Source organism: Syngnathus typhle, linkage group LG15 (assembly GCF_033458585.1).
Source record: "Syngnathus typhle isolate RoL2023-S1 ecotype Sweden linkage group LG15, RoL_Styp_1.0, whole genome shotgun sequence".
Classification (NCBI taxonomy): domain Eukaryota; kingdom Metazoa; phylum Chordata; class Actinopteri; order Syngnathiformes; family Syngnathidae; genus Syngnathus; species Syngnathus typhle.
Window position 1 is genome coordinate 2,871,421 of NC_083752.1, and position 15,488 is coordinate 2,886,908.

At 51.0% G+C, this 15,488-nt stretch overlaps 1 protein-coding gene and 1 long non-coding RNA gene across 10 annotated transcripts; one reads left to right on the top strand and one right to left on the bottom strand.

Moving 5' to 3' along the window:
- Positions 1–485: 485 nt before the first annotated feature.
- On the top strand, positions 486–15,485 carry larp1 (La ribonucleoprotein 1, translational regulator). 9 transcript variants are annotated; one of them, XM_061299428.1, is made up of 21 exons: positions 486–1,185; positions 5,679–5,746; positions 5,905–5,970; positions 6,871–6,942; positions 7,877–8,030; positions 8,488–8,610; positions 8,705–8,851; positions 9,099–9,261; positions 9,368–9,512; positions 9,733–9,901; positions 10,052–10,236; positions 10,390–10,479; positions 10,588–10,917; positions 11,440–11,563; positions 11,696–11,901; positions 11,967–12,073; positions 12,139–12,296; positions 12,368–12,512; positions 12,586–12,695; positions 12,939–13,066; positions 13,145–15,485. In XM_061299428.1, the coding sequence occupies exons 1-21, from the start codon at positions 819–821 to the stop codon at positions 13,310–13,312; spliced, it is 3,225 nt and encodes a 1,074-aa protein (XP_061155412.1). In that variant the 5' UTR covers positions 486–818; the 3' UTR covers positions 13,313–15,485. The 9 variants fall into 9 exon arrangements, with proteins under 9 accessions (XP_061155412.1, XP_061155418.1, XP_061155416.1 ...); XM_061299434.1 differs by having other exon boundaries at positions 10,408–10,479; XM_061299432.1 differs by having other exon boundaries at positions 10,052–10,221.
- Positions 9,541–10,717, bottom strand: LOC133168144 (uncharacterized). The gene is made up of 2 exons (XR_009718156.1): positions 10,575–10,717; positions 9,541–10,504 (listed from the first exon to the last, which is right to left on the bottom strand). It is a non-coding gene; the product is annotated as an uncharacterized LOC133168144 (long non-coding RNA).
- Positions 15,486–15,488: the final 3 nt, after the last annotated feature.

Consider the following 15,488-nt stretch of genomic DNA (forward strand, 5'->3'; position numbering starts at 1 on the left):
TTTCGTGGAAAAACGTTTATTTAAAAATACAGACATGGCACAGATGCAAGCAGAATTTCAAAGTGGAATCAAAACTCTTTGTAGAAACTTTCTTCAAAGAGTTTTGATTTGTTTCTACTAGAAAAGGCTCGCTATTCGAAGTTGAAAATACGCGTTCTTTTTGCCCGAGGAAGCTGAACGTAGCTATACTATGACGTGTCTCGAAGTTTTAGTGCCGCGTTCACGTTGTCAGAAAAATACACCTTCAAATAAACTACGATCGGTTCAACAAGATTACGCGGCAGTCGTTATATTGTACAAATGTTGCGTTTGAAATGACACGTACGTTCGCTATAAAACCATTGCAAACTGGAATCGAAATTCGCATCAAAAGGGGTCGATGTTTGAAATGGAAAAGACGCTTCTTTTATTAACCACAAAACCATGAACGCAGCGTTGCTATTACGTTTCACGGATGCGCGCTCCCGACTGTACGTGCCTACTCCCCCTCGACGGCGTACGTGCGCGCCCCCTAGTATCGCGTGGTGGAGAGCGACCATATTGCTGCTAGCAGCCGAGGTAGGGTTGTTCTCCCCTCGTACAGGCCTATCGGACACCGTTCATTTTTGCATTTTTTCATATTTGAAACATCCGTGGACGTCTCTGCGACTTGGAGCGAAGCTCGGTTCGTCTGAGAGCGACAGAGGAGCGTCAAACTCGCAGCGAACTACTTCACTTTTCCCCTTCGAGCGAATTCGGACCGGGGGAGGGGGGGGGGGGGGGGAGGAGGAGGAGGACTGGTAATCCCGAAGGGGGTGGGAGAACGACGGCTCTTGCAAATGGCCACTCAGGTGGAGGCTCTTCTGCCGGCCAACCTGCTTACCAAAGCGGAGGAGCGCGGCGAAGTGATCCGCAACGAGCCGGAGCTGGAGGTTGACGGGGCCAAGCGGAGCCAGGCAGCGGGGGTCGACGACGAGGAGGAGGAGCCCGGCAGTCGCCGAGGCGGCAGGCACGGGGAGAGCTCTGAGAGTCCCACGCGGAACTCGAATGCGGACGAGGGGGGCTGTGACAGCGAGGCCAAGGCCGACGAGGAAGGTTGTAAAAGCCGGAAGGAGTTTACCGAAGCGCCCCCGCCCAAGGTGAACCCGTGGACTAGGAAAATGAACCCGGTGACTGTTGTCAGTGTGAACGGACAAGCACATCACGGTGAGTAATTGTCGTTCGCTTCTCTTCCTTCCCCTATGCCCCGCTGCCTGTCACTCGCGTGTCCGTGGGTTCATACAGCAAGTGTCCGTCAGGTGGGCCAGGTAGCGGCCGTTCATGGTGTGCAAATGTCAAGTCCTGACGGATATATTTGGAGTCCGTGCATGCATCCATGCACCCCTCCTCCACTCAGGCTATTCCTGGAGTCCAGGGTGGCTAAAGTGGAGCCACTGGGTGTCTCGTTGCACAAGGGACGCCATTGCACGCACACACGCGCGCGCACACACATACGCGCACCCTTTCTTAAGTGACTTGTTTGTTTTTTTTGCTTTGAAAGTTGTGATGCATCATAGCGACGTCACTGAAAGTCGATAAATGGCCGACTCGAGTAGGCTTTTTGGGTGTTTAAACGCACCCGTCACGCGACTTATAAAACATTGGGTTGAAGTGACTGACGCGCCTAGTCGGCTAAAGAGCGGTTACTCGTTTTAAAGTGGCGTTGTGCAAAGACAAAGAAATAGATCGATAAACAAATAACTGAGGGAAAAAAAGAGTGGAGACGCCCGCCCCGGCTAACAATAGCACGGGCCTAGCTTAAACGCTCCAAACATTTGCCCTCATTTCCACTTTTCCCTTTTTAAATGCCTGACCTGCCTTCAACGCACTCAATTCTGTGGTTATCTGCCGAATATTTGGCACGTTTATTAATGTTCTGTAACAAGCGAGCAGGTTTGTTGTGAGACGTCACGTGTTCACTCCACGTGTAGACGGCATGGTAAGCTCGGCTAACGGACGCCAGCTAGCTAATCACAACTTGCTGCAATCACGCCCTTCTTTTATTCTTTGTGCTGTCGATTGTTGCGCCGCTTGTTTATTGACCCGATTGTCACGTCGCCTGCGCGTCGCCGAGGTCTCCTCAGCTAGCAGTTAGCCGTGCATGCTAACGTGGCTGCGTGCAAGTCATGGCGATTTGGCTCACGAACGCTCGACATTGTGATTAGCAACGCGGTGCCTTTTGTCATCCAGAGTAATCTTTTCATCCCCAAATGTTAAGAGGTAAGGCCCCTTTTAACCCACAACAGGGCCCAGGTGAACGTAAAGACAACGTGTCTTTTCGCCATTTGTCCACCAGCGCCACGCTGCCGCTTGTGTTGAAAACCGCACAGCTGTTAGACGAAGCTTCTGGCAGGCGGTCCGGTGGACTTTAAATTGTAAAAGTGCTGCAGCATCAGCAAGTACATCCGACTTATTTTACTCCGATAAACAACTTTTGGCTGACCATATGTTTTGACACCAGCCCACCCCACTTTCCTCTCTTTTCTGGGGTCCAGAACGTCAGGAACAATGCTGTCCGCTCAAACGTTGATAGAAATACATTTGTTGTTTGATGACGTCAAGCCTCTTGGAAAAATAGGCATCCTCCAGCAAAATAACCACATAAATAATTTCCAATAGCTTTCTGCAAAAGTTCATCGTATTCTGGCAAATTGCAAAGTCAGTGAGCGCTGTCTAAAAAAAGCAAAACCGGCAATGATAGAAAATGGCCAAACAGCAGATGATGACTCTGGAATGTAACGTGCAGATGCGCACAGATTGAGTCGAGGAGAGGTAACAAAGTAGATGGAGCCAAAGCAATACCAGCAAACTTGGTGTTGCGCTGCCGCCATCTAGATCATTTGACCGATTTTGCAAATAAGCGAGACACGGCCAAGCACACGCTCCGTGGCCATTTGCTTCTTCCCTGTCAGTGTGAAGCGGGCCTAACAGTTGATTCTTGAATAGAGGTCAGTATGTGTGTACTTAGCGTGTCCTTGGATGAAAATCAGTCCTTGATAAGAGTGGAACCGTATTTCAACATCGCAGGTGGCTCCTTTGTAGGATGGCGACATGGGTATGGGGCATTCTGCGAGCACCGCCTCACCCAAACCTTCATGAGTTGAGGCCTCACCATCTGTCTGGAGCCCAAAGTTGCCACGGTCTTGTGGATTTGAGAGCAAAGAGAAATATTGAGTGTCTCATGCCGCTTGTGATTCAGATGTGACACAGTTGGAATGGCTGTAAACTCGTGAGCCCTTGCAGCTACAACTTGTCAAAAGACTCCTAAACAAATAGCTTGGAATGCGATAAAAATAACCCAGGGAGCAAAATCCGGGTCCACCTCAAGTGGCGCCCACGCAGCCTGTCGTCACAAGGGGGGGTTTGTTGATTCGACAACGTTGGCCCGAGTCACATGAGGTTGAAATGCAGATCAATAGCACCCTCTCAATGCTAACAATATGAAAGCCCTCGTGCGGGCCAACGTGTAGCATCGGTATTGCTAACTTCCAAACCTCGAAGCAATATTTGAACTCAAAACGGCAGAGCGACGCTTCTAAGCAGACAACACTCACGGGCATAAATTCTTTATCCTCAGCGAATTGCTACCGATAGCTTACTGAGTAGCTGAGACGTGTATCAGTGTGTCCATTTTAATTTTTGTGGGCGAGGCTGAAACGATGAAGGGCATCTCCCCCCTGTTGTCGTCCTCCACCCAGTCGACACGCGTGCACGCAGACTATCAGCTGTTTGAGAGGAGCTCTTGTCTCAAGCGCTTCATCTCGGACCGCTTTATCTGCCGCAGGCCGGGTCTGCGCCGGCTGATAGAGCTCGGCAGGGTGTGGACCGTTCACATCCGTGGCGTGTCCAGTGTCGGGGAGCCTCCGGGGCTCTCTGGAGACCTCGCATCCAAAACATTTTTTTTTTTTTTTTTTGCTCAAGTCTGGGGTTTTCCTTCCTCGCCCGACTTGCGAGCGGATTGGATTAGCATGTGAGTCATTGTCAATACAGTGAACACTCGGTAGATTCCAGTTTGATCTCTCCTGTCCCCGACTGCCACAGCGTTCATTTTGAAGCGAGTGCTTTTTCTAGTCTCCACAGCAGCGGCGCAAGTGGCTTCCCTTTGTTCTAAAATGTGGAATGAGCACTTTTAATGCGTAACAAATCTTCCGTGACTAATACATTCAGGCAAAATCAATAAAAACAAAAAAAAATGGACTGATATCAGCTTATTGGTGGCAATTTTGATGTAAAACGTGGTGCGGCAAAAGCGTTGGCGAAAAGCTGACAGTTTTGAGGCCGGTTTTGTTGGTGACGTCACGCCGGCCGAAGCCCTCGTCAATTAAGCCGGCTGGGATTTCTTTGTCCCACTTGACCCTCCCGCAAGCCACAGCCCGCTGAATTATTGCGCCACATTTGTACACAAAAAGCAGAGGAGAAGGAACGCCGCTGGCCAAGTGCTGTGCAGTAACTCGTTGTCCGTTTCCTCCATATTTGGGTGTTGCGAGCTCAACGACAGAGCGTTACGCCCCCCCCCCCCCCCCCCCCAATGTTTACAACGGCGAATTGCAGGCTTGTGAGGAAACAAATGTCGCTTTTAATTTGAGACTCTGGCACCAGCCCGAGTGAATTTGTGCATAATGGTGCGGCGGGCGCTCTTGTAAGCTTTATGAAAAAGATCATTCCAGCTTTTCTAAGCCCGGACACGCCGCAATTCGGCGAGACAAAGCTCTCGTTTGTCAGCCGCCGTGTTGTGGAATGCGCGCTGGTTGCCAGCGCAGCTGACGTTTGGCACCTTGCCGCGGATGCTCAGCTCTGACGTCGCTCTGGCGTTTGCCAGCGCGCGCGGTCGTTCTGGTGCGCCGGGCGTGAGACGCCGCAGTTATCCGATCCCAGCGCCCCTGGGCTCCTTGGATCGAGTTTTCTGACACGGGCGGCCAACGGGGCCGAGTACATAATTCATAGTCGGCCAAACTGCTTTTCTTCAAGCTCAACAGCGGCGGCGCAATCGTTCACCTGACTTGTCTTTAAAAGCACGAGTGAACTGAGTCATGATGACGACTTCAGACTTCTTTTTAAAGGCCTGCTTTATCTGTCTAGGCAAAAAGACGTTGCATCAACAAAGATGTCACATTTGCGTCCAGTTGTTGATATCCAAGCGATGATCTGCTTGAAGAACCCCGGGAGTCGATTTAAATCGTCTTCATTCAATCCACGAGGGCGGGCGGGACTCAATCCAAAACCGGTTTTAAAGTGTCTTTCCGCCGTAGTTTGTCACGAGCGACTCCTTCCACGATTAGACCGTGGTCAACTCGGTGAGTTTTGGCGGACCTAATCGCCTTGGCTTTCAACCACAATAAGCACCGAGTCATCGTGTTGACGCCTTTTCACGTCAAGCACTTTTCGATTTAATCGCGCGCCGCAGTATACTTTGAGAACGCCGACGTTGTCATAAAGTTTGAAGGTGTGGAAAAAGTTAAGAGACTTCACGCCTTCATTCCCTATGTTTCCTGTTATTGAAAGAGCGGCCACAGCATCTTTAAGCGGCCTGCCCTATGTTTGGAACTTTGTCCCGGAATGTGAGGAATGATTGAGGCCCGATAAGCTGATGAAGAAAATCACTTAAGATGGCCGACGACTGCGCTGCGTTTTCCCGCTCTTGACACGTGCGTTCTCCTCAGCAGAGTCGAGCGGTCCCGCCAAGGTGGTGAGAGCGGGCAACCCTCCCAAGGCCAGACGAGGAGGAAAGGTAAATGTCGCCAAATGTCCCCAAAAAAACAGATGCTTTCATGTTATTTTGATAGCTTTCACCAGAGGTTGTGTGGTGTTAATTTGTAGTCTGTGCAATCGCGTGCTTGGCAATGACGGATTGTGACCCCTCTGTGCCGTCCGTCCGTGTCCGCTCAGGTCGGCGACTTTGGCGACACCAACAGCTGGCCCACCCCGGGAGAAATCGCAACTAAAGACATGCAGGTGGGTACTTTTGCTTTTCTTTCCCCTTCTTTTAGGCTTTCATCAGAGGATAGTCTACGACAAACAAAACAAATAGTGTCTGATTATCACCAAATGGAAAGGTCTTAAGGTACGTGGCTTCATTTTGCCAAGTGCTTCTGTTGCATAATAAAGGCGTCAAAGCACAACCTCAGAAGGACCTGTCACTTCAAGCCGCTCAGCTACTTCAGACTCGGGTCCTGACACAGTCGACACACACGCTCACATACACAAGCTTCAGTGGCCGCCCCGGCCGGGCGCGGCTGGCTATTTCAGAGCCGTGGATGTTCTGGCGGCATGCTCAGCGGTGTTATGTGGGTCAGCGTCATGGGAGCCTGGAATAAATGCCACCAGACACGGTGGGGGTGAGAGGGGAGCTGGTCACCGCCTGGGAAGGGATGTCCTTTTAGGGATCCCCTCTCGGTCACCAGACCCCGGATCGACGATTCCTCCGCCGCCGCTATTTTGAGGGACTGTACGAGGGTGGCGTAATCGGAGCGTGCTGACGCTTTCTGTGATGCAAAGGTCAATCTTGGGAGCAAAGCGATCTTGGCTCGTGTTCTTGTGTTGTCTTTGTCCGGCTTTTCCAAGTCCTTTGGCTCGTGTTTGGTCGATGGGTAGTTGGTCCGAATTCACCGGCGCTGCCATTTTCCATCCCACGCATAGCTGCACCAATACCATGCATTCCTTCATCCTCATCCACGTATGTTCTCCAAATCCAAATGACTTCCCCTAACAGGCGGGCCTAGATTTGTTCCCCTCCAGCTCATTTGTATCTGTAAACATTCCTTTTTTTTTTTTTTTTCCTCGGTGTGCCTTTTGTCATCTCGGTCCACATCATTGTCTCCTCTAAACTGCTCTTCCCTCCCTCCCTCTGTTCAGATCGAGGCAGTGACAGGGACCGTGTCCTGCCCGCCGACGGTCAGGCAGGTCAAAGACTCGTGGAGATCCTCTGTAAGTTTCAAGCGGCAGCCCCTCGTCGTATGCCCGCAACCAGCCCGCCTGTTGACAGCCCCTCGCCGTGTGCGATTAGCACGCCAGTCGAAGGCTAAACCATGAGCCTAGTCAACGCAAGATTCCGAATAAGTTGAACGAAACCGCTCTTCGTATTCAAATTGAAGAGCGTCGTCAATCTTTCCCCTTTTCGGCATGTTTTCAAACCCGTTCGATATTTACACAAAGACCTCCCGAAGCATTAAAGGCGACGTGACATCAGTCTCTTGAGTTGTATTATTTGCGTGACCGACAATTAGCTTAGCTAGCTCATCAGCAGCGCTGCCATTTGAACTAGCCCGTTAGCAGTGCTGGCACTTTTAACAAGAACGTCAGTTAGCGTAGCTCGCTCCATGGTGCCAAATCACCGAATAGATTTCCAGGTCCGTCTCAAAAGTTTCAACAGCTCCATCCAGTGTTTCTCCTCACCCTCATGACTTGTATTTTCCATCCGCCATTCAACGCTTGGACACTTACAGCAGGGTTAAGTGGATTACGCATACACGGACACGTGCTGCCGTTAAGCAGTCCGGTGTTGCTAATCCCGCTGCTACGTTTCCCTTATAGCGTAAATGGCCGTTGACTGGATGCAGTTTGAAAAGGACGTTTTCCTGTGTATGATTATGGTGTCAAAATTTGGTGGAGCGTGTTGAGCGTTCTTTTGGGAGGTGGATTTGAGTTTTTATTTTTTTTATTTTTTTTTTTAAATACAAGGTGTGTGTGAGCGTTCAGCGCCATGGAACGCGGTGTACTTTAATCTACTTGGTGAGAACGCTTTGCATGATTTCCTGCGCAAACAGCTCGCAGTCCCGTTGTGTTTGCAGTGTCGTGGCTCTCATAGGGCACCAGCACGTGCACATTTGTCGCTAACGTCTTAACATCTTGTCCCATTAAGGCCCCCAGGAGGATCGCCACCAATAAGGAAACCAAGGAGAAGCGCGAGAGCAACGAGGAAAGTAAGGAGAATCTGAAGACCAACAAGTCGGACGACTCTGGGGAGGAGAAGAACGGAGACGACGACGCCCAGAAGAACGGCCAAAAGAAAAAAGGTGAATTAGCTCAAACTTACCATGCTCGCGGGTCCAACGTTTGGACAAATATACATAATCAGCACTGTGAAATTTGGGTCAAATATCATTTCTGATGGTGCTACGCAGTTAATTGCAGACGTCCAATTTCCCGTTGTGTTCTGCTGACCATGTTGAACCTTGTCCCCGTGTCCACTCGATGTGTGGACTTTCGGAGCGCCACGTCACTCGAAAGAAGTCGTGTCATTCCCACATGCACTGTCGTTTACTTGTTTGACCTCCTCATTCAGCTCACTGCGCAAAGAAATAGACCACTCCTCCCCCCTGCTGGCCGACAGAGTTACTGCAGCTGACTAAATGCTGTTTTCAATCATTTGATTCCCCCTCCCTCCCCAACTAAATTCATAGAACAATAGAGGAAAAAGATTTCTTTGTAAATGTTTTTCATTCTTCACGGGGCCTGTGTGATTGCAAACAGGAAACAAGCAGAAGTGGGTCCCCCTGATGATCGAGGGCCCGCGGGAGCGCTCGGCCTCCCGCAATAACAGCAGGCAGAACGAAAATCTTCGCCTGCCGCCCAACACCAGGAACGACCTCCGAGGTAAGCTCTTGGCCGCCGGTGTCACGAGGCACTTTTATACTCTAGGACTTCAACTGTGCTTTTCCCGGTGGCGGGTTTGGTGCGCCCGTTGCAGACTGGCACAGTCAGAAGTACGAGCGGGAGTGGCGCGACGACCACGACGAGGTGTCGAGCGTCAAGAGCGAAGGGGCGCCGTTTCGCGGCGGCTTCCGGGGACGCGGGCGCGGCCGAGGAAGGGGCCGGGGACGAGGACGCGGCAGAGGTATATTAACAACATATCAAAAGTAAACTTTTTTTGGGGTGATGTTTGCACATGTGCTGTACACATGATGAGATATTCATGTCTCTTCTCTGACTTTCCGTGGAGAGAACTTTCACAACTCTGATTGCGGCATTGAAGCTTCACCACATTTTTTATGAAAGCAAAACTAACTTGGACTTAGTCTCCCCCCCCCCCCCCCACCTATAATCGAATGCAATTTCAAGAACCCTTTTGGCGCCCCCTTCAGGCCACTACTACTACCACCAAGGCTACAAGTCGTACGAGATGAAAGACGGACCCTACGAAGCGAAATTCAGCAACTCAGTCACCTACTACTACGACAACATGAGCAGCAGCGACCTCTACTCGGTGGACCAGGACCTGCTCAAGGACTACATCAAGAGGCAGATGTGAGTTTGGAGCTGCAGGAGATGTGATGATCTTAATCTCTTGGATGGGTATCAATTAGAGAGTAGTTGTTAGAATTTGTGAAAACATTTTTTTTTTTTGTTGCAGTGAGTACTACTTCAGCCTGGACAACCTGGAGCGGGACTTCTTCCTCCGCAGGAAGATGGATCAGGACGGCTTCCTACCCATCGGGCTCATTGCCAGCTTCCACCGAGTGCAGGCCCTCACCACCGACGTCAACATCATTCTGGAAGTACGTACACGATTGCTCCTCTTGAGAGTTTTTTTTTTTTTTTTTTTTTTTTTTTAATGGTGCACAAACACGCTGAAGAACTGATGAGTTTCTCATGTCTCTTCTGACATCACTGACGAAAACTTAAAACCAACTCTGATTGCAGCACAAGAACAAAAGTAGCAAATTGTATTTTTACAAGCTAAGCTTTGGCGCCTGTTTAACGGGCGTTTCCCGGTAGGCTCTGAAGGACAGCAAGGAAGTGGAAGTGATTGACATGAAGATCCGCCGCAAAGTGGAGCCCGAGAAGTGGCCACTTCCGGGCCTGAGCATGCCCAACCACACCGACTTTGCGCAACTCATCAACTGCCCCGAGTTCATCCCCAGGCAGCCCAGCGAGGAGCCCGCGGGTGAGGATGCCCGCCGCCCGACTCCATTCGTTCCTGAGCGGACTTTGTTGCAGATTTGAATTAGCTTGATCGTCATCGCCTCACTTGTTATGCGAGAGATGGTCTCCTCCAATGAACGCAGAATCAATGACCGATGCCATCGTCTTTCAGGGTCCCTCAGAGCCTCGACCCCAGCGCATCGCCCGCCCAAGGCCGAATCGGACACGCCCTCCAACCTTAAGACGATGCCCAAGGGCCTCTCGGCCAGCCTCCCCGACCTGGACTCCGAGTCCTGGATCGAGGTCAAGAAGAGGCCCAGACCCTCGCCGGTGAGACCCAAGGTCAGCCCGGAGAAGGTGACATCATCATTCTTTCCGTTCCTAGCCGTCGATCGGCTCAGTTGGTTTTGACGTAGCTCAGCATCCCGTCGTTTTGCTCATTTGGTCGCGCCGCCTCACCACCATCCTCATCTCCTCCTCCCGCCGGACTGTGGTCGCGCGCTAACGCAGGCGCCCTCCTCACAGCAGCAGAGGGAAAAAGACGACGCCAGCCGTTCGCTGCTGCCTCACTTGGGCTCCTCGCCGTCTCCCGCCAACAAGGTGACCACGTCAAACCCACGGCTGGCTTTGCACCGGTGTTAAAAAAGATAGCGTGAACTGCTGTCTCGAACAAGAACAAAGTTGTCTCATCAGACCTTGTGCTCGCAGGAGGGCGGCGGCGAGCAGGACGAGCCAGAAGAGCTGGACTTCATGTTCGATGAGGAGATGGAGCAGATGGACGGCCGGCGCAACACCTTCACCGACTGGTCCGACGAGGACTCTGACGGCGAGATCGACGACCACGACGTCAACAAGATCCTGATCGTGACGCAGACGCCGCCCTACCTGCGCAAGCACCCCGGCGGCGACCGCACGGGCCACCACACGTCGCGCGCCAAGCTCTCCAGCGAGCTGGTCAAGGTCATCAACGACGGGCTCTTCTACTACGAGCGGGACCTGTGGGACGACACGTACGAGCCAGAGTACGCCCAAATCAAGGTGAGGCCGTTTTGGCTTGTCCAATTTATAGAACAGAAAAGAATAGGTAGCTTCTCAGCGCTTCTGTCTCGCCGCCGCCGCCGCGTTGGAGACATTTCTGTCCCAAAGTTCGACGCCGAAGCAGAAAGCTTCTTCTTAGCTTTGAGCGGTTTCTGGATGCACGAACACAGACTTTTGTTCTGGGCCGCTCTTTTTTTGTTGTCGGGCTCTTTTGTGAGGCCTTCACGTGGTTGTCCAGCGCCGTGTGGAACAGTTTGTGGGAGGAAATAAAGTGCGCGGCCGAGCGGACTGAGCGCTCGCGGGCAGCAGCTGAAGCATCAAGTGTGAGTTGGTCGTGAGTCGTTCTTGGCGATTGTGAGCCGGTCTCGTTTTTTGGGGTGGCTATTGTCGTCGTCGTCATGGAAGGTTTGAAGTTTGCGCGTCGATGCGCGGTGTCTCCGGAATGCGGCGAGAGCATGCGGGCGATGGCATAAAGGTGAAGTGAGCCCTCTTCTCACCAATTTATTTTTTTTTTCTCCACAGCAAGAGGTGGAGAACTTCAAGAAGGTTCACTTGATCAGCCGTGAAGAGTTTGACTGCTTGACCCCAGAGCCTCCCGTCGACCCAAACCAGGAAGTGCCCCCCGGGCCCCCGCAACCCCAACAGAGTAAGGACTCGCTTTATTCTTTTGAAGAGCCAGATTTGCTTTTTCAGAGACAATTGGAATCGCTCCCAAAAAAGACTGCGTAGCACACACTTGATGATAATGAAGTGGACCTTGCGTGCCTTTTGTCCTCAGTCCCCACAGACGCCCTTGCGAACAAACTCTTCGGCGCACCAGAACCCTCGTCGATAGCGCGGTCGCTCCCGACGACCGTGCCAGAGTCGCCCAACTATCGCGGCGCCCGCACACCACGCACGCCACGCACCCCCCACCGGAAGGACGCCACCGCCACGCCGCGCTTCTACCCGGTGGTTAAGGAAAGCCGGCCCGTCGACGCCAAGGTGAGATGCTAAAATGGCCGCTTGCTCTTGTTTTTGTCTCAACGGGCCACATTGATACTGTTCAGACCCCGAGGAAGCGCAAGACCCGACACAGCTCCAACCCGCCCATGGAGTGCCACGTAGGCTGGGTGATGGATTCCAGAGAGCATCGCTCCAGAACCGCCTCCGTCAGGTGAGGCCCACTATTTAGCGGTAGCAGCCGGGAGCGCGTCCCGCTCACTCTCTCCGTCGCCCCAGCTCAAACGCCAGCCCGTCGGAAGGCACGCCGGCCCTGGGCAACGTGGGCTGCACGCCGCAGTCCCTACCCAAGTTCCAGCACCCGTCCCACGAGCTTCTCAAGGAGAACGGCTTCACGCAACACGTCTACCACAAATACCGCCGGCGCTGCCTCAACGGTAAGCGCCAGTCGAGTGGCGCGCTCGCCGATCCGTGCCTGCGGCCCAACCTAACCAGGACTCCATCGCAGAGCGCAAGCGGCTGGGGATCGGCCAGTCCCAGGAGATGAACACGCTCTTCCGCTTCTGGTCCTTTTTCCTGCGGGATCACTTCAACAGGAAAATGTACGAGGAATTCCGCCAGCTGGTGGTGGAAGACGGCAAAGAAGGCTACAGGTGAAGCAGCAGCCCCTTCCCTTCCTCCCCCAATTGAACGCGAGTAACCGTCCGTCGGCTGTGGCTCTTCTAGGTACGGTTTGGAGTGCCTGTTCAGGTACTACAGCTACGGTTTGGAGAAGAAGTTTCGGCCGGATATCTTCAAGGACTTCCAGGAGGAGACCATGAAAGACTACGAGGCCGGTGAGACGATAAGCCCACAAAGACGGCGCCGAGTCGCCCGCTGATCAACGCAAAGCCCCGACACACACTTGTGATAGAACAAGTTTGCACAAATCGGCTTTCGTGTTTGTTTCTGCGGACACACCCATCCTGCTAGTGATGACTCAGTGTAATTAGAAAAATGTCACCCTGCAAGACTTGTGTGTATTTTGAATGACCACATTCCTAAAACGAGATCCTGCTGTTACCTTTCCGGATTTACAGGTCAGCTGTACGGACTGGAAAAATTCTGGGCCTTCCTCAAATATTCCAAAGCTAAGGCCTTGGAGATCGACCCCAAGCTGCAGGAGTGCCTCAGCAAATTCAAGCGTCTGGAGGACTTCAGAATCGACGTGGGTCAAATGGCGCCTGAGACCCGATCGGAGAAGAAACTCTGGTTTTAATCTGTGTCGTTGCTCTCTCTCGTGCAGCCGCCGATGGAGGAAGGAGGCCGCCGGCGTCACTCGTCCAGCGGGGACAGCCGGCGCCGCCACCCCTCCCATCCCTCCAGTCGGCCCCACAGCCAGAACAGCTCCAACCCCATGGGCGCCGCCGCAGCCAAGGACGACGTCAAACCCGAGGCCAAGACGCTCAAGTAAAAACGCAACTGGGGGATATCAAGTCACATGCCGCTGGTTCAGGGGGGAGGGGGTCGGTTGGGGGTGCCCCATCAGCTCTCCTTTGATGCATCACAATTTTTTTTTTTGCTTGAGAAATGAGGAAGAAAATCATCACAAAGAGCTTGATGGATGCGTTTTAAGTTTTTGAGATTTTCCTCTTTCTTTTCTTAACAAGGCATGCAAGCAACAAGGTGTCAAACACATTTTTCTTTGCAGATCATTGCCACTCCACCAGGTGGAGATTTTTTTTTTCAAGGTTATTTAACCATCCACTATTTTCATTTCCTTCCCTTCCAAGAATTCTTTTTTTTTTTTTTTGTGGTGTGGCGGCCTCTGGAAACAATTTTACGATGAGCACATGCAACGACGGCCCTGCTGACATCCGAGCGGACCAAAGCGCCTTCGAAAAATATTTGATTTGCTGGATTTTTTTTCTTTGTTATTATGGACAAGTGGGAGGGGAAAAAAAAACATGCTTCAAAAAGAAAGAGGAGGAGAAGCAGATTTGGTTGCGAGTGGCCTTATCGTTAATGGTTTTGCCCTTTTTTGTTGGGAGCACGTTTTGCCAAAGTGTTCCAACTGTCTTCCAAGTGTTGTTCGGATCCTGTTACGAGTCCCAACTTGGCTTTTGTCGTGTGGCTTCCTTCATGCTTAAGCGCAACCGGCGTTCCTTTGGAGGAGATTCATGGACCTTAAATGGAGGGGGCGGGGCTTCCTGACCTTGTTTTTGTGCGTCCCATCCATCAGCATCCATCCGTCAAGGACTGGAAGACTCAATAATCCGCATTACTTGAAGGAGCGGGAAGTGGCGCAGGTGCTTTGGGTGGCAATTTATGGGGATGGGTGGGGGGATTCTTCCTCCTCCTCCTCTTCTTCACACACACACACACACGCAACTCCTTGTCTTTGGCCAAGTTGGTTCCTCATGGACGTCCTCCCATCAAGATGTAAATGTGAACTCAACCAATGAAGAAGAGAATTTTTTTTTTTTTTTTTGCTCGACGTTATTTCTGCCTTACACGTATGTATATGTACTCATTAACATGTAGACGCTTTTGGACTTTTTCTTTTCTGGCAGTATTGTTAGTGTGACGTGGGCGGGGGTTTTGTTTTTTTTCTTTCCTTTTTCCCTTTTGGCGTCTGGAACGTGTATTTAAAGCGACAAAAGGGAACGAAAAAGCAAATCTTGTTTCATGTTGAAATCTGTTAAAATTCCCCCCCACTCTTTTTTTTTTTTCCATCAATTGGCGCCTCATCAACAGTTGGATTTTTTTGGCGGGTACCGTAAGTCTTAAAACAAATCAGTCCACTTTTTTTTTTTTTTAGTCTTCCTGACACATGTTTAAAAAAAACAAAAACAACTGCAGTCATTTGCCTTCCGTTTTTTGTTCTCGCCTGGACGTCGCCCTAATTTTATCTTCCGGTGCAAGCAGAGCCGGACCCCCCCCCCCCCTCCTTTCTTCTTCAGGGAGACTTGAAGAGTTTTTGAAGGGACACAGTGTTTTATGGAGGCTTGGAGACAAATGGTAGCCGAAAGAGTGGAAAAACGGATATATAGATGACGGGGGGGAAAAAAACTGTGCTAGGTTGGCTGCGCTCACTTCTTTCCCCCCTGACGGGACCTTTGGAGAATTTGGGGGATCTTGTGGGAGTCGTCCAGCCCTCTCAAACAAACTCTAAGAGGGCGCCACGTTCTCGACATGAGCTGGCCGCAAAATGGCGGAGGGGGGTGCCGAGGATGCAAACAGAACAAGGAGTAATCAAAATGAGCGCAGCACTGTGTGAGGAATATGGCTAGTTATGATGTCTGCAGACTGAAAAGTACAATAATGTCATAAAGCCATAAAACATAGAACAAAAACCCCCAACAAAATCTATATGAAGCGTTGAAATTGTTCACTGCATCACTCAAAATATCTTTAGGCTTGTCATGAAGAAAAAAATGTGAAAAACGCCTGGAAAAAAAATATAAAACGGAAAAATGTAAACTACTTGAATGAGAACTTGTATTATAACATTTAATATTCACTATCTGCTTTGTAGGCTGATGTGATTGGCTATTAGTGTTATTTGTAATTTGTAGTAATTATGCTTTTTTTTTTTCCTTTAATAAAGAAAAAAAACACAAAACGGACAAAAAAACCCTCAAAAACCT